This window comes from Bombina bombina, chromosome 1 (assembly GCF_027579735.1).
Source record: "Bombina bombina isolate aBomBom1 chromosome 1, aBomBom1.pri, whole genome shotgun sequence".
Classification (NCBI taxonomy): Eukaryota; Metazoa; Chordata; class Amphibia; order Anura; family Bombinatoridae; genus Bombina; species Bombina bombina.
Window position 1 is genome coordinate 363,344,899 of NC_069499.1, and position 26,176 is coordinate 363,371,074.

The window sequence follows — 26,176 nt, forward strand, 5'->3', positions numbered from 1 at the left end:
ATGTATCCAAAATCTTTAACTTTCTGACTTCCGTCAGAAAGATCTTCATGGACAGAGAGTCGATTATAGTTCCCAGGAAAGGAACCCTTGTCTGTGGAATTAGAAAACTCTTTTCCAGATTCACCTTCCACCCGTGAGTCCTTAGGAATGACAGAATAATGTCGGTATGAGACTGTCAGCTGATAAGACGCCTGGATTAGAATATCGTCCAGATAAGGCGCCACTGCAATGCCCTGCGGTCTGAGAACCGCTAGCAGATACCCCAGAACCTTTGTGAAGATTCTGGGTGCCGTGTCCAGACCAAAAGGAAGGGCCACGAACTGAAGATGAAGTCAAACCTCAGGAGCTTGTGATGATCTATGTGGATAGGAATATGAGGGTATGCATCCTTTAAATCCACGGTAGTCATATATTGACCCTCCTGGATTAATGGAAGAATTGTCCGAATAGTCTCCATCTTGAAGGATGGGACTCTGAGAAACTTGTTCAGACTCTTGAGATCTAAGATGGGTCGGAACTTTAACTCTTTTTTTTGGGAACTACAAAAAGATTTGAGTAAAACCCCTGTCCCTCTATTGGAACAGGACAAATTACTCCCATGGAGAAGAGGTCTTTTACACAACGTAAGAACGCCTCTTTTTTATCTGGTCTACAGACAATTGTGAAAGAAGAAAGAATTTTTGAACTCCAACTGATACCCTTGAGACACGATTTCCAGTGTCCAGGGATCCAGAATGTCTCTTATCCAAGCCTGGACAAAGAGAGAAAGTCTGCCCCCTACTAGATCCGGTCCCGAATCGGGGGCCGCCCCCTCATGCTGTCTTGGTAGCAGCAGCTAGTTTCTTGGGTTGTTTACCCTTGTTCCAAGCCTGGTTGGGTCTCCAAGTGGACTTGGCCTGTGAATAATTCCCTTCCTGTTTTGTGGAAGAAGAAGGGGGGGATGCCTTTAAAATTCCGAAAGGAACGAAAATTACTCAGTCTACCCTTTTGCTAGGATGTTTTATCTTGAGGGAGAAGGTGCCCCTTACCTCCCGTAATGTCGGAAATGATTTCCTTCAAGTCAGGCCCAAACAGGGTCTTTCCCTTGTAAGGAATAGCTAAGCTTAGATTTCGAGGAGACATCCGCAGACCAAGATTTTAACCATAAGGCTCTCCGTGCTAAGATGGAAAATCCTGATTTCTTAGCCTCCAATTTGGTGATCTGAAAGGCGGCATCCGTAATAAAAGAATTAGCCAGCTTAAGGGCCATAATTCTATTTTGTATTTCCTCTAAGGAAGTCTCAGTCCTAAGAAACTCCTCTAGAGCATCAAACCAAAAGGCAGCCGCAGTTGTGACTGTTACATTGCAGGCCGTCGGCTGTAATAGGAACCCCTGGTAAACAAAGTTTTTTGAGAAGACCCTCTAACTTCTTATCCATGGGGTCTTTGAAAGCACAACTGTCCTCGATAGGGATAGTCGTACGCTTAGCCAGGGTAGAGATAGCTCCCTCCACCTTAGGGACAGTCTGCCAAGAATCCCGAAAGGTGTCAGCTATAGGGAACATCTTTTTAAAAATAGGAGAAGGGGAGAACGGAATACCCGGTCTTTCCCATTCCTTAGCAATAATTTCCAAAATTCTCTTAGGAACCGGAAAAACGTCAGAATAAGAAGGAACTTCCAAATATCTGTCCATCTTACACAATTTCTCTGGAGGGACCACAATAGAGTCGTCCAGAGTTACCAAAACCTCTCGTAATAATAAGCGGGAGGTGTTCAAGCTTAAACCTGAAGGACAACAAGTCCGAATACGTCTGGGGTAAAGCACTCCCTGAATCGGATAGCTCCCCCTCCGACAGAGCCTCCATACCCCCCCAATTCAGAGCCCTGGGAGGGTACAACGGAGATCGCCATCAAAGCATCAGAGGTCGCAGGTGCCACATGGGCTTCTTTCCTACTGCGTTTGCCTTGTAGCACAGGCAACTTAGATAAAACTTCTGAAAGGGTGGCTGACATAACTGCAGCCATATCCTGCAAAGTGAATGAAGCAGACGCAGTTGAAGAACATGGCGTCGCTTGAGCAGGCGTTAAAGGCTGTGATGCTTGGGGAGAAAGTAGCGGCATACCCTGAATTTCACCAGGCTGAGAACATTCCTTAGAAATATCTTTATTAGAAAAAAAAATTCTTTACACTGTAAAGCTCTCTCAATACATGAGGGACAAAGTATAACTGGGGGTTCCACAATGGCATCTAAACACATAGGACATGTACTTTGCTCAATGTCCTCCATGATATACAGAAAAACAATAGCAAGCTTGGACGTTTATCTGATAAAATATTGCTAGATAAAATTAAAGTACTGTGTCTTTAATAGCCACCCTCTGTATTAAAGTTCTCGTATAGGTACTCTCCTTGTCGTAGTTTTAATAGAAAATAACACACTGGAAACTCGTTTAGACTTTTGTATCAGAAAAAAACGAATGCAGTCACCCCGCCACAGCTCCGCTGCGGCTCCTACCTGCCTCCATGCTCTAAACACTAATACCTCTCGCCCGGTGCACCTAAGATCGCTTGCAATGTAATGCAACAAGTGGACTTAGGGACTGAGTAAAACGCTGCCAGCCGGAACCAAGTATAGCAGTAACTGCGCAAAAGCGCGCCAACACCAAGCTCGCCCATCATGGGCGGAAACATAACACCCGGTGAGACACAAACAAGTACCGCCATTTACTGGAGTCTAGTGAAAAGAATAAAAAAAACTTTTTTCCAACTCCTGCACTACCCCAGCGTCAGCCATCTCTATGAGGTTCAATAAATTACATATAGAGTTTCCCAATATAAACTGTATGCCACCATAATAGCCCAGCGCTTCTAGTCCATTTTTGTTTGTTTAGAAAAAAACTAGAGTGTCTGGAGAAAAGAAACAATATGTCGGTTCTCATTCTTTGTGACATTAGTGAGAATCTGCATACTGACACAGGGAAGCCTGTAAGCCCATAGCCCAATAGAAAAAGGCAGAGTACAGTTAGTTCCGAGATATGCTGCAGAGCCCCAGAAATAAAAGACTGCACTTACCTCCATGCTGAGGAACAGCATGAAAACTCAGTGTCAAGAGGTCCACTCTTCCTCCTGAGGTCCTGTGCAGACAAAGGGCCTTAGTTAAACTTTTCTAAGACCATCACAGAAGAGCAGCACAATTATGGGAGGCGCAGTGAGGCTAAAACCTCACCAGTTCCCATAACCATAAGGTTATAACTTCCAGAAGCTGCTCTATAGTAAAATAGTACATTTTGGCAACATTTGAAAATAAAAAACTCTTAATTGAAGAATCTAAAATAACACCTCACTTTACCTCTTCCTATCACTAACGCAGGCAAAGAGAATGACTAGGTTGGAGGGGAAGGAATGAGCTATTTATGCAGCTCTGCTGTGGAGCTCTTTGCCTCCTCCTGCTGACCAGGAGGCAATATCCCATAAGAATGAAATCGGTGGACTCGTCATATCTGGTAAAAGAAAAGGGATACCCGGTCTCTCCCATTCCTTAGCAATAATCTCAGTAGCTCGATCTGGTACAGGGAAAACCTCCACCATGGAAGGTACATCAAAGTACTTGTTTAGTTTACTAGACTTCTTAGGATTGACTAAGACAGTAGTGTCAGAGTTGTCCAGGGAGTTGTCCAGGGTAGCCAAAACCTCCTTAAGTAACAAACGGAGGTGTTTAAGCTTAAACCTGAAAGATACAACTTCAGTATCAGCAGAAGGAATTACACTGTCTGAGATTTCACCCTCAGAGGCTACCGAAGTATCTTCCTCCTCAGATTTCTGGGAGGAGACATTCGGAATAGCCACGACTGTGTCAGAAACCTTACTCACTGATTCTTTACATTTTCTCTTGCGCTTTCCCTACAGCATCAGATACCGCTGAGGACACGAGGGAAGCGATGTCTTGCAACGTAACTCCAGGTTGAGTAAGAGGAAGCGCAGGGCACTGGATGTGTTGACGATAAATTTTGGGACGAAGACTCCTAAACAGCATCCACCTTAGACAATGTTGGCTAAGGAAAAAGTCTATCCCTGTAATGCAAAGTTCTCTCAATACATGAGGAACAGAAAGGGATTGGTGGTTCCACATTAGCATCGAAACATAAAGAACATGTAACATCTTGCAGGGCCTCTTGGTCCATCTATATTCACCAGTAAACAGATAAACGGATATTTTATTTAGAAAATACCCCACACAAAAAACGTTACTGTTCCTTTAAATTTTAAAAAGAAACTGCTTTATCTTTTTTAAAAGACACGATGAGTCCACGGATCATCTTAATTACTAATGGGATATTCACCTCCTGGTCAGCAGGAGGAGGCAAAGAGCAGCACAGCAGAGCTGTTAAATAGCTCCTCCCTTCCCTCCCACTCCAGTCAGTCATTCTTTTTGCCTACGTTAGTGATAGGAAGAGGTAAAGTGAGGTGTTAGATTAGATTCTTCAATAAAGAGTTTATTATTTTTAAAGTAGTGCCAGAGTGTGCTGCTTTGTTCTAGGGTGCAGCCGTAGTCCATATCAGTTTCTTCAGTAGAGCTTTTGGTGGCTTTAGAGCAATGGGAACTAGTGGGACATAAGTCTCACTGCGCCTCCCATGTATTTCATGCTGCCCTATATCCTATAGGATGAGATGAAGATTACTCAGCACTTTATTTCTCCACAGGTCGATGTGAGGGAGAGGACCTCTCAAGCCTGTGAAGCTGCCTTGCTGCAGGCAGAAGTTCAAGGTAAGTGCTAACTAATATTTTCTGGGGACATAAAAACACTCAGAAGTAAGTGAGCACTACATTACTGGACAATCACATAATCAAGGGTTAAGTTAACAAATAGGGCTCTTTATTGTGATGGGACACGTAAACTCTCCTAGATGGAGAGGACTATTGGCAGCTATTTTTATGCAGGCACTGGGGCAGGACAGGAGTCAATTTTAGTTTATGGCCATGATGGTGTCTCTCGGCAGTTTTAATTTAGTAATATACCAACCGGGAGATGGTTCCGTTTTTGGGCTAAGGAGATCAAACTGAGAACATTAATGTGGTGATACTCAGGGGCATCAATCGCTTGGGACAATATATTATGGTCTCAGGAAATGGTGTTTGGGTCACTCTTTTGGGCTGTAGAGCTACATGACATGTGGTAGCATAATCGTCCCCAATTTATCACAGAGTGTACAGTTTTAACTAGCTCCCGGTGACCTTTCTATGCAATAATTAATGGCGACTGGGAGATTGTTTGCTGTGACGCCCACTATGGGCGGAGTTGCTTTTAGCGCCGTTTTTGGGCTGCAATTTCTCTATCTCAGGGCACAGTCATAAGAGTGCCGGGAGATGGAGCGTTATCACGCCCACGAGGGGCGAAGCTATGTGGAGAATGTTTTGGATTGTGCTCTTTGCCTCCATTAAGATATCAGTATCAGGGGCAGAGCATATAACACAGCCTTTAGTGTTTTGTTTTTTCATTGCGGGTCCAGATGGCGCACTATGAGACGTACAGTGTCAGACTGTTTTATGTATATTCGTTTCTCCATGTAAATTTCACAAAGTGAAATAAATGGTTTAATAAGCATTACTCTTGAGGTGCTAAATAAGTCTTATGACATTTACATTTTGGGCAGATGGGCACCTCAGCACAATATCTGAGGTTTCAGTAGCTGCTGCAATTTTGTTTGCTAATCCATTCCAATCCTGCACGTATAAAGAAAAAAAAGTTACCGTTTGAAATTTAAAGAGACAGTAACATTTTTCATCTGTTATTTTTTATTAAAGGAATTTCAGTTGTTTAGTTATTTAATTCATCCTTTGTGTCTAAGGATGGTGCAAGAGCTTACAAAGAATAAGGTCACTTTTTAAAAATTTAAGGAAACAGTAACGTATTTTTTTGTGTGAAAATTTTTTGTAAAATATTTTTACTTTTTCTTGAACCTACTCCTAAGGCTTTTGCTGTTTAGGAGTCTGTTGACAATGGTCAACCTATGCCACAATTTTCTCCTATAGTCCAGCAAAATTTTATGACTCATAACATTTCTAGAAGAATTATTTTCAGTCATTTAGGCGATTGGTTCCGTAGTTGCTAATCCGAATGGTTCTTCCCCGTTACATGAGAGAGGAAGATACTTCGGGATTATCTGAGAAGAGATTTCTCGGACAATTTTTTTTTATTTGATCCTGAGGTTGGTTTTCTAGCTTGCTCATCTCCATTTGATACTTTAGGAGGTTTTAGCTACCTTGGGGGACTCAGACACTACTGGGGTGCTCTACCTAGTGCGTCCAGTGAGTTATAAGGAACGGAAGAGACCGCATTCCCTATATTTGGAAGGATGTTTCCCATATCCGACTCCGCCAAGGCAGTTCCTTTGGACAAACATTAGAAAAATGTACACTAGGGTTTACTATGGCAACCAGCTGTGCACTCTGCCTTCGTCTCTAGTGCGACGGCATATTGGTTTGCTAAATCAGAATCTCCCCTGGATAAAATCTGATTGGTTAATTCCTTTAATTCAAATTCTTCCTTCCAGTTTTCAAACTGGGAGCAAGGTTTCAGGGGTCTCTGTTCCAGCTCACAGAGCCTTTAGTTAGAACCTTACTCTACGGATGTATGCTCCAAGTCTAAGCTTTTAGCGATTCCTTACAAGGAGAAGACCTTGTTGGGACCTGGCTTGACGGAAATAATCTCTTTTGAAATAAATAAAAAAAAAAACATTTAGCCTGCGGTTGTATCAAAGACAGCATGAAGGGCTTACCCCCGATCCGGATCTTGTAGGGGGTAGACTTTCCTGCTTCGCTCAGGCTTGGGTTCGAGTTGTTCAGGATCCCTGGGTAATAGAAATAGTGTCCCAGGGATAGAAGTTAGAATTCAAGATTTTTCCCCCCAGAGGCAGGTTTTCTGTTTCCAGATTGTCTGCAGACCAGGCAAAAAAAGAGAGATGTTCTTACAGTGCGTAAGAGACCTTTCCAAACTGGGAGTGATTGTTCAGGAACAGGGTCTGGGATTTTTATTCCAATCTATTCTTAGTTACCAAAGAAAGAGGGAACCTTCAGGCCAATTTTAAATCTCAAGAATCTGAACAAATTTCTCAGAGTACCGTCCTTCAAGATGGAAGCTATTCGTTCCATTTTCCCTTTGGTGCAAGAGGGTCAATTTATGACAACAGTGGATTTAAAGGACGCGTTCCTGCATGTTCCCATTCACAGGGATCACCACAAGTTTCTAAGGTTTGCTTTTCTAGACAAGCACTTCCAATTCGTGGTTTTTCACTTCGGGTCTTGCCTCAGCTCCTAGAATTTTCTCAAAGGTTCTGGGATCGCTATTGGCAGTACTTTGGTTACGGGGCATTGCAGTGGTGCCCTATCTGGATGACTTACTAGTCCAGGCGCTATCCTTACAACAAGCAAGATTACACACGGAAATGTCGTTTTCCTTCCTGCGATCTCACGGTGGGAAGGTAAATTTGGATGTTCCTTAGTCCCAAATACAAGGGTAACTTTTTTGGGAACCATAATAGATTCCCTGTCGATGGACAGAAGTCAGGTTATCAAAGATTTGAGACTTGTCTAGCTCTTCAGTCCACTCCTCGGTCATCAGTGGCTCAGTACATGGAGGTAATCGGGCTGAGGGTAGCGGCATTGGTCATCATCCCGTTTGCTCGGTTCCATCTCTTACCTCTGTAGTTAAACATGTTCAGTCAATGGAACGGAGATTATGCGGATTTGTCTCCTCGAATACATTTGGAGCAGGAGACAAGGGATTCTCTTCAATGGTGGTTGTCTCTGGATCATCTTTTCCAGGGAACCTGCTTTCGAAGACCCTCTTGGGTGCTTGTGACAACAGACGCCAGCCTTTTAGGGTTCCCTAATAGGCTCAGGGAGTGTGGACTCAGAGTCTGTGCTTCCTATAAACTTCCTGGAGCTGAGAGCGATATTCAATGCTCTTCTGGCCTGGCCTCAGTTAGCCTTGGTCCAGTTTATCAGGTTCCAGTTGGACAACATAACTTCAGTGGCTTACATTAATCATCAGGGAGGAACGAGGAGTTCCTTAGCGATGACAGAAGTAACCAAGATACTTCAGTGGGCGGAGGCCCATTCTTGTTGTCTGTCGACGATCCACAGGCGGCTTTTCTGAACAGGCAGACCTTTCTTCCAGGGGAGTGGAAAATCCATCCGGAAGTGTTCTCCAGACTGATTCTCAGGTGGGGTCGGCTGGAATTAGACCTCTTGGCATCTCGACAGAGTGCTAAGCTCCCGAGATACGGGTAGAGGTGGAACTGAAAGATGCTGTGACGGTTCCTTGGACCTTCAGTCTAGCATACCAAACTTCTCCGTTTGCGCTTCTTCCTCGGGTCATTGCTCGGATCAAGCAGGAGAGGGCATCAGTGATCCTCATTGCTCCTGCTTGGCCTCGCGGGATTTGGTATGCAGATCTGGTGGATTTGTCATTTCTGCCACTGTGTAGACTTCCGTTGAAGAAGGACTTTCTAATTCAGGGGTCTCTCTTTCACCCAAATCTAGTTTCTCTGAGGCTGACTGCTTGGAGAGTGAATGATTAATTTTGTCTAAGCAAGGTTTTTATGTCTCGGTCAGAGACCGTGATTCAGGTTAGCAAGCCTATAACTAGAAAGATTTACCATAAGACATGGCGTAAATATCAATTTGGTGTGAATCCAAGGGCTACTCATGGAGTAGAGTTAGGATTCCTAGAATTTTGTCCTTTCTCAAAGGTTTGAAGAAAGGCTTATCGTCTAGTTCCCTAAAGGGTCAAATCACGGCGTTAACTATTTTGTTTCACAAACGTCTGGCGGATGTTCCGGATGTACTATCATTTTGTCAGGCCTTGGTCAGGTTCAGGCCTGTGTTCAAACCAGTTACTCCTAAATGGAGTCTGTATTTAGTTTTTCAACTTCTTCTAGGGGCTCCGTTGGAGCCTATGCATTCCTTCAATATTAAGTTGTTATCTTGGAAAGTTTTACTTCTTGTTGCTATTTCATCTGCTTGTAGAGTGTCAGAGCTCTCGGTATTGCAGTATGAATCTCCTTACCTTATTTTCCATTCAGATAAGGTAGTTTTAGGTACTATGTTAGGATTTCTTCCTAAGGTTGTTTCTGATCGGAACATTAATCAGGAGATTGTTGTTCCTTCTTTGTGTCCTAATCCTTCTCAGAAGGAACGACTGTACAATTTGGACGTGGTCCGTACTTTAAAGTTTTCTCCTGCAGGCGACTAAGGATTTTCGCCAGTCTTTTCTTTCTTTGTGGTTTTCTCCGGAAAATGTAAGGGACAGAAGGCTACGGCTACTTCTCTTTTTGACTGGAGAGTATCCTAAGTTTTGCATATGAGACTGCGGAACGGCAGCCTCCAGAGAGAGTTACCGCTCATTTCTCGAGAGCTGTTGCTTCATCATGAATGAAGCTTCTGTGGAACAGATTTGCAAGGCTGCAACTTGGTCCTCTCTTCACGCTTTTTCAAAGTTCTTCAAATTTGATACTTTTATTTCGGCTGAGGCAGCTTTTGGGAGCAGTGGTGCCTTCCGTTAAGGTTTCCTGTCTTGTCCCTCACGTATCATCTGTGTACTCTAGCTTGGGTATTGAATCCCATTAGTAATTAAGATGATCTGTGGACTCATCGTGTCTTAAAGGACCAGTAAACACAGTAGATTTGCATAATCAGCAAATGCAAGATAACAAGACAATACAATAGCATTTACTGTGAATTTCAAATAAGTAGTAGATTATTTTCTAACACATTTCAAAGTTATGTATATTTCCACTCCCCCTGTACCATGTGATAGCAATCAGCCAATCGCAAATGCGAATACGTATTAGTCTGAGTTCTTGCACATGCTCAGTAGGAGCTGGTGACTCAAAAAAGTGTAAATATAAAAGAATGTGCACATTTTTTTTTAATGGAAGTAAATTGGAAAGTTGTTTAAAATTACATGCTGTATCTGAATCATGAAAATGTAATAAAACCCGAGTGTCCCTTTAAAAAAGAAAAGAAAATTTATGCTTCCTGATAAATGTATTTCTTTTTTGACACGATGAGTCCACGGCCCACCCTGTTCTTTTAGACAGGTTGTGGGTTATTGTAAACTTCAGACACCTCTGTACCTTGGCTTTTTCCTTTCTCTTCCTAACTTCAGTCGAATGACTGGAGTGGGAGGGAAGGGAGGAGCTATTTAACAGCTCTGCTGTGGTGCTCTTTGCCTCCTCCTGCTGACCAGGTGGTGAATATACCATTAGTAATTAAGATGATCCGTGGACTCATTGTGTCAAAAAAAGAGAAATACATTTATCAGGTAAGCATAAATTCTTATTTTTAGGCAATAAAAATAAAGTATCCCCAAAAAAACACTCCGGACAACCTCTGCACCTCAGCTTAGCTTTGCTGAGGTGCTTACCTGCCTGACTGCAAACGGAGTGACTATTCTGCTAGATAAACCGGACTCAACTTCTATTTTTAAGTTAATTGTAGTCGCTTCTATATCTGTGACAAAGCTATTTCTCCGATCCCGAACACAGGAAGTGTAGGAGTAAAAAGGCCCGCAATAGAAATTGCCGCCTCAGCTAACCCCGCCCATCGTGGGCGTTACGTTAACCTCCCGTTCGGCTAAATGTATTACTAAACAAGTAACAACAAAACCAGCACCTACTGAGCCATGAGTCTCCTCGTCCCCAGTGCCTGCTATTGCTGCCATTAATAAACTATTCCTTTAGCAATAGGCAAATGTCTTGTCCCACAATCTTATTTTAAAGTTCCATCCTTTATTTTCTGCAATGTGTCCCAGAAAAAAAATAAAGTTAGCACTTACCTTTAGACTTCTGCCAGGCAGCACAGCAACTCACTAGGTTTGAGAGGCAAGTTCCCTCACATGTACCTGTGGATAAAAACAAAGACTGAGTAATCTTACTCAGGCTTGCACGGTTAGGGCAGCATTAAATACATGGGAGGCACAGTGAGGATTGTACCCCACAAGTTCCCATTGTTTGAAAGCCACCACTGCTCTACTGAAGAGACTGATATGGACTACAGCGACACCCTAGGACACAGCAGAACAATCTTGCACTGTTGAAAAATAATAAAATCTTGCTTAAAGTATATTCTTTGCAACACCTAACTTTACCACTTCCTTGCTCTAACGTAGGCAAAGAGAATGATTGGGGTGGGAGGTGATATTTAACACCTTTGTTGTGGTGCTCTTTGCCGCCTCCTGCTGGGCATGAGTGATATTCTCAATAGTAATTAGATGATCCGTGGACTCACCGTGTCATTAGAAAGAAAACCATTCAGAAGCACACAGAATTTTAAACTAAAAAGCTGATCCCAAAGGAACCCATTCTGCCTACTAGATAGAAACTAGGCTAGTGGAGAGGGCTCTAACAATCGGTTATATGGTCTTTCTCTGAAGAGAACCGCTACCAGGTGAAATTAAAGGTTAGAAGCCAGAATGCGGGGCATCCGTTACGTCCACCAGAACAACCCTAGACCCTGTTCTGTTAACAATCTGAACAGATTACAGGTTTGTGCAATCAGATTATCTGCATCGCCTTCAAAACTGAACGCAGTAATGTACTGCATTAAGGTGTTTAGCATACAACATCGTGATGAAACAAACATTGCTAACGGGTAGGAACAGCTCCACAAATAGGACCAATAGCGATATAACAAGCAGATCGCCAAAGTATTCAGCAGAGTGCGCCAAAAACCACCGCCAAGAGGCGGGAAGAGTCACGGGAGAACAGACTGGAAGCAAAAATGGCGCTGCCTATATACAAAAATAGCCCCTGCGACAAATAAAATTTAAAAAGCACACGTATAAAGCACTGAATAAACAAGCAGCTATGAGCGATCCCAATATACAAGCTCTAAGGCTGGGTCATGATTGAACAGAATCCTTATAAACACACCCAGTGTCGTTAATTTTTGTCTCTCTAATGCGGTTGCCTGTGACAGATCAACCACCAACTCACAGACCCAGCGAGCAGTGACCTCCACACTAAAAGAGGAGACGTCGCTGAAAAATAAAACCTACCGGCATCAAGAAGCGCAATTTAAAAGGTTTATCAACAAATGCCCCAAGGTATTCTGATTTAGTACCTGCCCCTACAGCAAATTAAAATGGCAAAAGTCCCCCACCCTTAGCTACCAAGCCACCCCTCACTTATCGAGGGATAAGTGATCCAGGAACTCACCAGACTAGCAGCTTTATCAGCAGCCCGTGGTCTGGCAGAAGACTTCATCCTGACAAAGACCTTGGGCTTCAGCTGCAGAGCAGGAACAACTTCTTAGGTGTGTCAGAAAACACAAATTCTGACAGTGACCTGTAGAACAAGAAAGAACAGAGTAACTAACTCTGGCTTACTCCAAAGGGGTAGCAAAATGTTAAAAGTAAAGCAAAGGACTTCCTCACCCACTACTCTTACTCAAGAGATTTACATGGACACAGCTAGACCCCAATCCTTGCTTGCAGGGAAAAGTACCCATAAAAGGATTAAATTTCTTCAGACACATCTCTACACAACCTCCATTGACTGAGGATTATGGGCAAGGGAAGTTGCACTTAACAGCTTTGCTGGGGTGCTCTTTGCCTACTCCTGCTTGCCAGGAGTTGAATATCCCGCTAGTAATTGGAATGACTTGTGGACTCTCCATGTCACAGGAAAGAAAATAGCGTTTTGCCATAAACGGCTGCAAACGTTTAGCTTGGCATAAACTCGAAAATAAAGGAACTTTCAGCACGAAGTATCAATAGCACCAGTAAATCCTAGCGTTTCAAAAACACTAGGATTCACCATCCCTTTAAATACAAAATAAAACTCTAGAATTATTTTTACTGTAAAATAAACAAAAAAAAATCATCTAAAGAGCCTTTAGTATTAATGTACTTAAAATATTAACATACAAAACGTGAAATTAACAAATCACGTTTGACAGCAAAGCAAGGCAAGAACCACACATTATTTACCTTCTGAAAATCAACAAATCTTGATTTGTTTGTGTCCAACATGAATCTTTTCCTATTGGCGCACACAGGATTCCTGCAGATACTTGGCTGTGTGTATTTGAACTGCTGCTCCACATCCTTCACTATAGTTTGGCAATCCAGACACAAAAATGTCCCACTTACAAGCTCAGGATGTACTGGGTGGGTCCGGACAACCTGACCACTAATGCGCAACAAAGAACCAATGCGAGGTGTGGTCAGCTCTCTTATCCTGTATAAAAATATCAGATTTTATATACTGAAGAAAAGGAAATTTAAAAAATTATAAAGCGATTTATTTAACTAAAATATATGACCAGACGAGTTGGGGGCAGTGTAATACTTTGCTTAAATTAACATATACAAATTACAGAACATTTTAGAATATTGCAATCTAAAACACAGATTCATGGCATGATTTAACATAAAATAATTATATATTAATTTGAGCAACAAACTTTGAAAACATTTAACATGAACTAGGGCCGCAACTAACGATTATTTTCATAATCGATTAATCGGATAAAAAAAAAAAAAAAATCCTATATTTAAAATAAAATCCACATACTGAGTGTTATAAATATAAACTTCAGACTAAAAGTTTACAACTTTACTTACAACTGTTGGTCCAATTTTTTAAGCAGCAGAACAAATTTTTATAATTAAAAAACAAAACAAAACCACAAACTGTTTGAAGAGAGGTAGAACTAGTAAGTGGTAGACTACCACTGTTTATAACATTCTGTTATTCACTCTTTCAGAAACTTCGCATTGAAATGCAAAAATGACAACAACATGTCCACATGCTCCTGATGGAGGCTGGCTCTCTTTTTGCAAGCTATTTTGCCTGCAGCAGAGAAGAGGCGCTCAGATGGTGTTGAGGTGCCTGAGATGCATAAGAAGGGTTTTGCCAATATCACCAAGGTGGGCCATTTATCTTTCTTAGCTCTCCACCAATGCAAGGTGCTTCTTAAAGTAAGCCTGGACTTCATTCTGACATAAAAATATCTTTGCATTTATTATCATTGATTTGGTCTAACAGATCTATTACTTATTTGGATATTTCTTCTTGTATCCTCCCCACTATATGCATATGAGGAACATCTTCTGCAAATATATATATATATATATATATATATATATATATATATATATATATGGCATAGGTAGTATTGCATGTAAATAGACCACTAATGCTATATTTAACAGTACGTGGATGATAGAAGTATTTTCCTTTATTGATACATAAAAAAAAAATGTTACCGTCTCTTTAAATCTTAAAAGTAACTCTTTATTTTTAGTGTGCTTTTGTTCCATCCTAAGTCACAAAAGGATGAAATAACAAACAGCTGAATTCTTTTAATAAGATTAACAGATCAAAAACATTACTGTCTCTTTAAATCTTAAAAGTACTCTTTATCTTTTGGTCCATCCTAAGTCACAAAGGATAAAATCAATTATACAATGTTGCATATAGCAAAAGTACAGAATACAGAAACAAAATATCAATCTAATATATATAACACAGTTGTTACTCACAACAGAGGTGGATCAGGATGAATTAACAAACAGCTGAAATTCCTTTAATAAAATTAACAGATAAAAAAACGTTACTGTCTTTCATTTTTAAACTGTAGCCCTTTTCAATTTTGTGTGCAAAAATGAGTGAGATCAGCACGCAAGTATCGTAGCACCTATTTACACCTCAGATAAACCATGCTGAGGTGATCCATCAGTACTCCATACTTAAATTCAATAAACCTCATGCAACACTTAGAACGTCACTAAGTATTGTGCCAGCAAGAATATCCGCTCTACCATCCGATGAACGGAAGGAATGAAGAGAGATCAGCCTAAGTCGGCCTCAACATAACTCCACCCCTTGTGGGCGTGATAACAGTCAATCCCCGAGTCTGCCTAGAGATTGAAAATTGCACCCCTTCAAAACGGCGCCAAACATAACCCCGCCCGTCGTGGGCGTTATCAAAAACCTCCCCCAGTCTCCATTATCATCTTTAGAAATAGTACACCGGGAGATCTGAACCCTTTATTGTAAGCCTGGGGGCAAGGTACAGCATTAGGGATGCACCGAAATTTCGGCCGCAGAAAGTTTCGGCCGAAAATTGCATTTTTGGCTATTTCGGTTTTTTTGCCTGTTATTTTCGGAAAAATTATTGTATAGCATGTTTCAAATTTGATGCTAGCTTAGAGCTGCTGTTTAAGTTTATTACTTGACTTACTGTTCTGCATATAATGAGTTTTCTAGGACTATACTTTATTTGGATAATTGGTAAAAAAAAAAACTGTTAAATATGATTCTCTTACATAGAACTAAATGAAGAATAATACAGATAATACAGTATATTGATATTTATAATTGTTTTAAGTAGGGATGCATCAAAATTTTGGACGCAGAAACATTTTGGCCAAAAATGGCATTTTTTGCCTGGTTTTTTTTTTTCTTGGTAAAATTATTGTGTAGCATATTATTGTTTGAAGATATTTTTGTCCAATTTTAGTGTTACTTTCAATAAAAGGGTGGGCTTTTTTTATTGGCTCTATTTATGCAAAAAAAAAAAAAAAAAAAAAAAAAAAAGATTAATTTGAAAAATACATTTTCGGTATCAGTTTCGGTTTTCGGCCAAGTGCATCCCGGATTTTCGGATTCGGTCCAAAATTTTCATTTCGGTGCATCACTATACAGCATATAAGGTAACACACCAAACAATCACCCTTCCTGAGCCCTCTATATTCAGCTCGGTCCAAGTGATTAAAAACCAATCACAGTGTAATGTCAAGTTTACTGCGTGAATGTGACTATACAAGCCCCCAGAGAAGCCACCTTCTATTCTCCTCAGCCCCAGTGCCTGCTAATAAAAAGCTGTCACAGGATCCTCCCTTTATATATATATATATATATGTAGGAGTTTTATGTCCCAGAAAAGTCTGCCAGTACTAAAATAAAAGGAATTTTTTTTATAATTTTTACAACAGTGATGGATCGCCCCCATACAGCTCTCTAACCCTCCCCCCCTCTACCTATTTTCAACCATCTTGGGTACTGGCAGCTGTCTGCCAGTACCCAGTTTGTTCATAATCAATTGCCCAGTTTTTTTTAAAACCCAATTTTCTGTAGTGTAGCTGCCCCCACTCGCCCTCCCAGATCACTTTATAAAAAATGTATTTCCCTCTACCTCCCCCTCTCCGGACTCAATGGAGCGTACGCGCACTCCCAATCACTTGCGCGCTCTGCAGGGACAGGATCCGGAAGTCCTTCCATCGATGGGCCGCCCACCCGCCAACGACCGGCACCATCGATGGCCAACACAGAGAGGGCCACAAAGTGGCTCTCTCTGCATCAGATGCTTAAAAAAGGGAACTGCAGGATGCCTCAATAGCGAGGTATCACTGCAATACCCTGAGAGCTGCTGGAAGCGATTGCAATCGCTTCCAGCACTTAGACCGAGGACATACCAGGTACGTCCATTGTCACTAACTGACAATTTAGGCAGGACGTACCTGGTACGTCCTCGGTCGTTAAGGGGTTAAGGCAGGGCTCGACAAACCCAGGAGCCTGGGAGCCACTGGCTCCTAGAATTTTACAAATCCAACTGTCTGGCTCCTAAAAATATGCCTGGCTCCTAATTTTTGAACATATTTGTCAACCACTGGGTTAAGGGAAATACATTTGGAATGTAATCTCACATTCAAAAAACACATACTATTTTAAAAGGGACAGTGTACACCAATTATAACTATGTTATAAACACTACTATAAAGATTAAGCACAGAGATACTGATATAAAAATTCAGTATAAAACAGTTTAAAAACGTACTTAGAAGCTCCCAGTTTAGCTTGGTTGAAAAGGCTAGCTTGAACACCCACTGAAAGTGGTTGTATAGCAAAAAGAGAAAACACTCCCCCAGCATAAAACAGGAGCAAGCTGGAGTAGGTAGACATCAGTATACTTCTAAAACTTTGGGCTTGGTTAGGAGTCGAAAAAAATGTGGGCAATGTTATTAAAAAAAAAAAGCAAAACCACACTTTTTTTAAAAAAAAAACAAAACAAACTGTATATGCTATATAAATGGATCTACAAAACATGTATGCAAAGCAAAATCTAGTGTATAATGTTACAATTTTTTTTTTTTTAAATAAAAATATCTACTCTAGTCAAGACAAATGGGAGATTTTCTATTAAATCAAAATCTGCGAGTGTGAATTCAAAAACATGGTAAGAAAAATAATCTTACTTATGTCTTGTTGGAAGATCTTGGAAAGCAATATAAAACTCCTTGTTTTGGGGAATGTTCCCGTGGTCTCTTGCAAAAGCTCTGACTGCTCTGCACAAGTATGGGTAAACTCTAAAAGGAGAGATGAAAACAGATTTTTGAGAGCTCAGTCAACAAATATTATGGTTATGATCATATGGGAGTCTCAGGTTCTCACCTGTAAAATTCTTCTTGTACTGTTGTTGCCAGTTGCTGATTAAATTGTTCCAGATCTAAGAAGCTGACAAGTAGAGTGTTTCTCTCTGGGCGTATGAGTTCCTCAGCATCGCTCCTGTATTTAACTTCTCCATCGCTACCCTGAAACCTAGGATAAGTACAAACGGAGGGCTGTGACCAAAGGCAGAGAATAGTTAAAACAAAAATATTACATGAAACCAATAATCTAGTCGCTATGACACTGAACCCAAATTGTTTCTTTCATGATTCATAGTTGCTTAAAATTGCATGCTCTTTCTAAATGTACTCCTATTATCAATTTATTTGTTCTCTTGGTATCTTTATTTGAAAAAGCAGGAATGTAAGCTTACAAAAAAGCCCACTTTTGGTTCAGCCCCCTGGATAGCGCTTGCTGATTGATGAGTAATAAAATGCACTATGAGGTGGCCTGCTGGGGCTTAGAAATAGGCAGAAATGTAGAGGTTTAGAAGTTATAAAATATATAAATATAACAATGTTGGTTGTGCAAAGCTGGAGAATGAGAAGTAAAGGCGTTATCTTTTTAAACAAAAGATAAGATCAAGTAGACTGTTAGTGTTTAACCTCTGCAAATAGGTTAAATACATATGTAAAATACCGCTGGTCCTGTGGGGAAACTGCAGCAGACCCAACCAGCACTATAATTCCCCCAACCCAGTTTAAAACTAGGCAGTTTCCACTAAGGAATATCTCTGTTGCTCCTGAGCACTATTTTACTGTGTGTTTAACCCAATTGCAGGGATTAAACACAAAGATTTGACCATAGAGTCAAAGGTGATAAAATTACATGTTCTGACATTTTTTCACTACAAAAACACAACCTCCATCATTTAAATTTTAACTAGAAACATTTTTTGCAATATACTTTCCTTAGCAATAATGCTTAAATTGAAAGTCAATCCTAGCGTTTTACAAACACTAGGATTGACTATTAAACAAATAAAGGAGACTTTAATTCATTAAGTATAAGATACTTCATGTAGAAAGCTCCTTTGTTTCAATCGATCACCGTTCTTAGCTGCTACAGTAGCCCTCGGCTAAAAAAGCGTTTTGCTAAGAGGTAACGTTTTCACCTCTTAGCCAATAGCGGTGAGGTAGATCCGGCTTAGCACCCACGGGAGCGGAATTTACCACATGGCTATTGGCCAAGAGGTGAAAACGTCACCTCTTAGCAAAAGTCTTTTTAGCCGTGGACTACTGTAGCAGCTAAGAACAGCGATCGATTGAAACAAATAAAGGAGCTTTCTACATGAAGTTTCTTATACTTCATGAATGAAAGTCCCCTTTATTTGTTTCAATAATCAATCCTAGCATTTGTAAAACAATAGGATTTACTTTCAATTTAAGATTAAAAGTCATTACGTTTTTTTCTGCAACATACATAGATATGTTGTAGTGTTCAAGTTCCGGTGCAGTCACACAATCACTGAGTCAGCTGTGGGTTGTAAGACAAATTTTAAAGGGACAAAAACCCCAGCGCTTTTTCTTTTAAGATTAAGATAAGGAATTTTTATTTTTTTAACAGCTTTCCAGTTTATATCTGTCATCTAAATCTTCATTCTCTTGATATCCTTTGTTGAAAAACATACCTACATAGGCTCAAAAGCAGCAATTCATAATGGGAACCAGCTCCTGCATAGTGGTTGCACTTACATGCTCCTTGTCTTTGGCTCAAACAATGTGTTCAGCTAGATTCTGAATAGTGCACTGCTGCACCTTCAACAAAGCAAATGTGTTAATAGAAGTAATTTGAAAAGTTGTTTAAAAGATTATTTTCTACTTGAATCATATTTTTTTGGGGGGGTTTTAGGTCTCCAAGTCTCCACTGTAGCATCACATACCACCCCATCAGCTATCTGAGCAGGTGTGGTATTTGAAACCTGATGCTCTAGTCCAGGGCTTGACAAACTCAGGGGCCACAGACTCTGGGAATTTTACTCCTGGCTTCCAACGTCTGGGTTATTCTCCATGTCTATACAGATACCACTGGGTTCTAAATATTCTTACTGGTTAACATGTAGCATATGATGCTGACACTAATAACTATCACACAAAGGTTTTTTTCCTATTAGAATTATTTTGCAAAAACATTTAAAATTGAAATGCAATAATACACATTTCAGTTTTTTTTACCTTTCTAATCCTTTAAATCGTGTGTTTTCAGGAAGATTTAGTCAACACTTTTTACTGCTGTATAAAAACCCTACAAATGATTTTTTTATAGGCATTATGGTGTATATTTGAGTTAGTTGAAGACATTTACAAATAGTGCTTATAGGTTTCCAGATATTTTAGACCTCAAATTGTATAAACTATGCAATATTTGTACCAGTATGCAACATGGCAAACCCGCAACTCTTGAGTGCAGCTGACCTTTGTTCAGTGGGTACATGCACGGTATCTAGTTTTGTATCTCTTGCTGCAAAACATGTTGATTTGATTGTTACTCTTGTAAAAATGAATGCACCAGCTTTCAGGAAAGTAGCGGCTAGACCAAAATTGAAATCCACTAATAACTCTAGTTTTTACACTTGTCATTTTTGTACCACACAGGTAGAATTTCAGCTCCCACAGTAAAGTAAAGTATATGAACACTTTTTTTTCTATTGACTTATATAATTGTTCCTTCTTTCTCTTGGTATCTTTTGGTGAAAAGCAGAAACATAAGCTCATGAGCCAGCTCATTTCTGGAGCACTATATGACAGCAGTTTTGCAAGAAGTTTCCATTTGTAAGAGCACTAGATGCCAGCACTATTTCCTGACATGTACACAGATGCTACCTAATCATGTCTAAAGTATAGGACATGGTGGGAATGAAGCAAATTTGATAAAAGCAAACAGGAGAAACTTTTTTTTTTAATGGTCTCCTCTGAATCACAAAATATATTCCCATGTATTTTAACATGTATTATGCTTTGTTTTTCTTGCAAATGGATACTCCTGTGCTGAATATGCGATTTTACATTCCCTTTTGCAAGCAAATAAAGTTCCCTGCGATTAAAAAGTATCCACTTCCTACAGTGGGCGATTTAAACCTATACAAATCTGTAGTTTGCCTACACGATGACGCAGAAACAGAGAATACTACAGCACAAGCACCGATTGCTCATAGTATATTGGACGTTTCGCTTTTAGAAGAAAAATATAGCGCCCGCAGTTGTGAACCACGTGAATGATTGAATAACACATATGAGCTTTAATATAAAAAAAAAAGAATTAGTCAAGAAACGACACCACCATCAACATAGCACACGTAACACGTTCTCTGTAAATATATTTCCTATCACATTTTATATCAGTTTATTTAGAAGACAGCTTTAAAATCACATAGCGGCCATAGCAGAACAGTGTAGCCTAGAAGAACAGTATCTACGGCATGCAAGGTCCCAACCCAGCATTCGCACTCACTCCTCCAAGAAGTCCTGAAAAAGCTTCTGGCATTTCTCCGCCATTTCATCTTTAACAGGCTGCGTTCCCCCAACTGCAACGGCAGGATTGCTGTCTGTAACGTCCATGATGTTTGCGTTCGTTGCTGCAATGGAGACTTTCTTGGACAACGAAGGACTTTCGCGCCACAGATCTTCAGATCACGTGACTTTTTTCGCGCCAGTGTCGGCCAATCGTAAGTTTCACGTTAAATTTTTCCTGGCAGTATACCAATGAGAAGCTGATGTGTTATAGTAGGCGGGGCGGCTACGTAAAGTTTAACATGTGCTGCTCTGGTTAGCTTTGTATATTTATCTTTTTTGTAGCGCTCGCCATCTCGTGTACATACATAATATTTTTTCGCTGTACATTGTGTAGTACCTTTGCAATGCTAAAAAGAATCATTATATATTTAGGAAACCAAAAAAATAAATATAGATTGTTTTTTACACTCTAAACATTTCGAATACTGTATTTAATTTGAGACCCCTTGTTCTATCGAGAACTCCCAATACATGAAAACTCCAGTCTGACGTCACTTCTGGTAAATCCATACATCTGATTGGACCGTATCCAGTGAGTGACAGGATTCCCAACTAATCGCCTATCTACACTATCTATTTTGTCTCCGCCTGGGGGGTTCAAGGGGTGCGAAGCCCCCCTTGTAAACCTCATTCCCCAAGGTTTAATTGTGTATGCCAGAGGATCGGCGGTGCGCCCCTCAGACAGAGGCAAAACAGATATCAAAATAGAAGAGTTAACGGAAGTGACGTCAGAGGTCAGATTGGAGTTTTCGAGGAATTGGTGTTCTCGACAGAACACCCTTCTTATAGCATCCAAGCTACCGTTGTTCTAAAATAAGTTGTATACCATAAGAATGCGGGCACTGCGTCACTTCCGATGACGTGAAATCAGCTGTTGGAGGTGTGTGGCGCTCACTGCGAATGCGCAAGAGGACCAACCTCCTCCAAACAGCTGTTTAAGGCAACTTATTTTAGAACAACGGGTCGAGGAATTCTACGGCCCGTAATCTTCATTGCACATGCGTGAACAATGCCTTGGTTGTCAAGACAGTTACTACACAGACCAATCAGATAATGCAGTAACGCTTTTTTCCTATGTATTATCTGATCGGTCCGTAGTCCGTTTGGTTTGCCCACCTCCATTCAATTTTCAAATTGGTCCATCGCGCGCCGTCGACTTGCCGTGCCTGGGGGGGAGGTGCTTATGGGGGTTACAGGGGGTGATGATGGGGCTTACGTAAGTTACACAGGGGGTGCTTATAGGGGTTACAGGGGGTGCTGATGGGGCTGGGGCTTATGTAGGTTCCCCCTGTGTAACCTACCTAAGCCCCATCAGCACCCCCTGTAACCCCTATAAGCACCCCTGTGTAACTTACATAAGCCCCATCAGCACGCCCTGTAACCCTCATAAGCACCCCCTCTCGGGCACGGCAAGTCGGAGCCGCGCAATGGACCAATTTGGAAATTGAATGGAGGTGGGCAAACCAAACGGACTACGGACCGATCAGATAATACAAAAAAAAAGCGTTACTGCATTATCTGATTGGTCTGTGTGTCCGTGAAGTCAGTGGCTTTACAACCAATAGGGTTGTGTTGCCTGCCAGTGTGCCGCCTACGCCTTGTCTCTGATTAGTGAGGAGTAGTGCTGTGTGCGCATGCGCGACATTGTGCGCATCTGCGCAATGAAGATTACGGGCTATATAATTCCTCGACCCGTTGCGTTGTTTTAATCAGCTGTTTTGAGGAGGTTGGGCCTCTTGCACATGCGCAGTGAGCGCCACACACCTCCAGCAGCTGATTCACGTCACCGGAAGTGATGTAGGTCCCGCATTCTTATGCGGTATACAACTTATTTTAGAACACCGTACATTCTGGAAAAGGGAAATAGGTTGTTTCGAATCCCTACAATGGAATTCTGGGACTTGTAGTTATCCAGCTTATACATTAAAGGTAAACAAAAGCTATAGTGAGCAAAATCTCTAGAGAAATCCGTGTCATAAAGTACAGTTGCCAACATTTGATAGATAAAATATCCAGGGCCACTTTGCAGCAGAGCAGAAAGTACTAAGCACCCATATTTATAATGTAGCTTTTTCAAGATCCACCTGATCTAGACCTTATCTTTTTGTTTTTATTGTTCAAAACTTAATGGGGCATTTGTATGTTAAATGAAAACAAAACAAAAATATATAAAGTGGAATTTGTGTCATAATAATACATAGTATGAGATTGTGATATAAAATGTAGTTAAAACACTTAGTAAAATACTTGCATTATTTATTTTGTATTTTTTTCCAGTATGTGTTTTTCTAAATTAGAAAAAGTAATAGGCTTGCCCATTTTTGAACTTCTCTACCTATATCTCCTGCTGAGGACAACTAGGTGAAAAATATTAAACATGATAAAAGCAACTGTGGTACATATGATTGTTAACCCCTTATGACAGGAGGCAAGTGCTTAGATCAGAACAAAGTTCCAATGTAAGCACTTGGAAAAATGAAATCACATGATCGTCACTGCGATCACGTGATTTCAAGCCCCGGATCAGATCATGGGGGGCTGCCTACTCTGCTAGGCACGCTACCAGTCTGATTTTTCATTACCCAAAAGGAAGAGGCTGCAGTTCGCCAAGGTAGGAGGTTCCATGTAGTCAAAACTGCGGTTAAAGGGCCATAATACCCAAATGTTTAAACACTTGAAAGTGATGCAGCATAGCTGTAAAAAGCTGATTAGAAAATATCACCTGAACATCTCTATGTAAAAAAGAAAGATATTTTACCTCAAAAGTTCCTCAGTAGCCACCTCCCATTGTAAAGGATTTCTAAGCAGCATTTTAGTGTGTTTGTACTGGGACATCTGAAGGGACTAGCATTGTGCACTCTCATATTATTTCACCAATCAGGCAAAGGAAGCTTACTATGAAATCTAATGAGAGTTAAGTCAAATCTCATGAGATCACAGTAAGAGTTCATGACCTCAGCACAGCTGATGCTGATTGGCTGCTGTTCAATTCTTCATTTTTTTTAATTTTTTTACCTGCAGCTGGGAGCAGCTGAGTATAACTTTTTACACAGAACTTACTCTGCTGAGCTGAGGAATTTGTGAGGTAAAATATCTTCCTTTTTTACATAGAGATGCTCAGGTGATATTTTCCTGTCAGCTTTTTACAGTTATACTGCATCAGTTTCAAGTGATTTAGCATATGAGTATTATGTCCCTTTAAGCCCAGAGTTGTTTGGACAGCATGGAATGTCCTAACGAGGTGAAGGGGTTAAAATTAATTACAAACAATATTTAATTGCCTAATTTATATCTGTCCTAACTATACTCAGCCGAAGAGAGGGGTTAAATAGGAAACCTATCTGCACCCAAAAAAAAAATATTTCCTGTTTTAAATAGAGCATGCAATTTTAAACAACTTTCCAATTTACTTCTATTAGCTAATTTGCTATGTTCTCTGTGTATCCTTTGTAGAAAAGGATACCCAGGTAATCTCAGTAGCTGGGAACTGGCTGCTGATTGGTGGCTGCACATAAATGCCTCTTGTAATTTGTTTACTGATGTGTTCAGCTAGCTCCCAGTAGTGCACTACTGTACCTTCAATAAAGGATACCAAGAGAATGAAGCAAAATTGCTAATAGAATTAAACTGGAAAGTTGTTTAAAAATATATGCTCTATCTGAATCATGAAAGAAAAAAATTGTGTTTTATGTTTCTTTTTTATATGGCTAAAATAATTTAATAATAATAATTATTGATCTACAACATGTTCCAATGTTGATGTTTCATTTTCAGCAGCCATATACATTACATGTTGGCATTCTAATGATATTCAGCATGAATATGTATAAACATGATTCTAACAACACAAATGCTTTAAATGTTTAATAACATAACATATGGGCAGCAGCTTTGTGTCTCTCCTCGTTGGAGACCTGTACCACTCTCCCGCTTCGTAGCAATCCTTGGCCAGCTGATGTGTGCTTGACCCGGATACCTGATCCACAATTTGGAAGTCCTTTTTTTGGCTACATACTGCTTGGGGACTAAAGCATCTCCTGCCCTTGTAATCGCCCGGGCGGTTCTTTACACTGCCTCCCACGGTATTTGACCTGCTGATACTACAGCTCTGGGGAGTCAAACACTCTTGGCATTCAAGGTCTATAAGTTACACCCGGAGGCTTGTTTGCAGCCACACAGACTTTCTCTGTTGCTTTAACAGAGGGACAGGCCAATCCCGCGGCCCTCTGTTATTCAGACTTTTAAAAGTAGACTCTTGGCTTAAAGGGGGCTTTTCTACAGACCCTCCATGACATTTAGACCCCCCACCGTCCAGACGGTCCCCTATCTGGCCCTATACGACATTGGACTTGCTGACACCCTATCTTTGGGGAGCAACCACCCACGATTCCCTGGATCAAAAATATATAACGGGAGACCTGCTATAAATCCCTTGACGGAATACGTCATACTAACAGAGGGACAGGCAAATCCTGCGGCCCCCTGCTATTCTGACTTACAGGAATTGCTTGGTCTACTTACCTTGATAACTGATCCTTGGTGACAACTAGACCGCCACTGCGCTACGATAGGCACTGGCGGCGGACCCCTGAAGCCTGGACGTGGCTTGATTGTGGCTGGAGCTTACTGGTGATGGCTTGCCTTGCGCCGTAGGTCGGGTCCTGGTTTCCCGGAGGTGATGTGTACCGGAGATGGCACACGTGACGAGACAACGTAATTCCAAGCGCCAAAACTGGTGCCCGCGGAGAGACACGCTTCACTGTGCCCGCTTGACCAGCGTTTTACTTGAAATCTGCAAGGCTACTTCTACTCTAACTCTAACCTGGGAGACAGGTTAAACCCGCGGCTCCCATAAGGCCTTTCCTGGCTCTCGGGTAACTAGTGAATAGCTGCCTAACCTACAAGCCAAATGGCCAGTACTTCTCCTTAGGCTACTCTGGTATTATAGCACGGCAGACGGATAAAACCTTTGGCTCTCATGAGAAGCTACTTTGACGCCCCAGAAGTATAAAGGTACTGCAGTAACATCTATTTTTTTCTGGCAACTGACTCTCATAAAGATACAATACACAATAAAGATCTGGACAGTTTATACAAAGCCTGCTTTTTGTGGTATACAAGATCATCTCTGCAAACTATTTATTAGGCTTATACTTCACTGATTACAACTGTTATGTGTTAATATTTTTACAGTCTATGATATACCTATGTACCTGTAATGTTTTG

At 40.9% G+C, this 26,176-nt stretch overlaps 1 protein-coding gene across 1 annotated transcript in view; it reads right to left on the bottom strand.

The window, feature by feature from the left end:
* Nucleotides 1-21,057, bottom strand: part of MCM6 (minichromosome maintenance complex component 6) — a 145,026-nt gene extending 123,969 nt beyond the window's left edge. Inside the window, exons 1-4 of the mRNA XM_053698252.1 lie at nt 20,889-21,057; nt 17,442-17,588; nt 17,246-17,356; nt 12,974-13,223 (exon numbers count right to left, since the gene is read on the bottom strand). Of these exons, the coding sequence (XP_053554227.1) occupies nt 12,974-13,223; nt 17,246-17,356; nt 17,442-17,588; nt 20,889-20,995 (615 nt within the window). The 5' untranslated portion in view covers nt 20,996-21,057. The remainder of the gene's footprint in view (nt 1-12,973; nt 13,224-17,245; nt 17,357-17,441; nt 17,589-20,888) is intronic.
* Between the last annotated feature and the right edge of the window lie 5,119 nt (nt 21,058-26,176).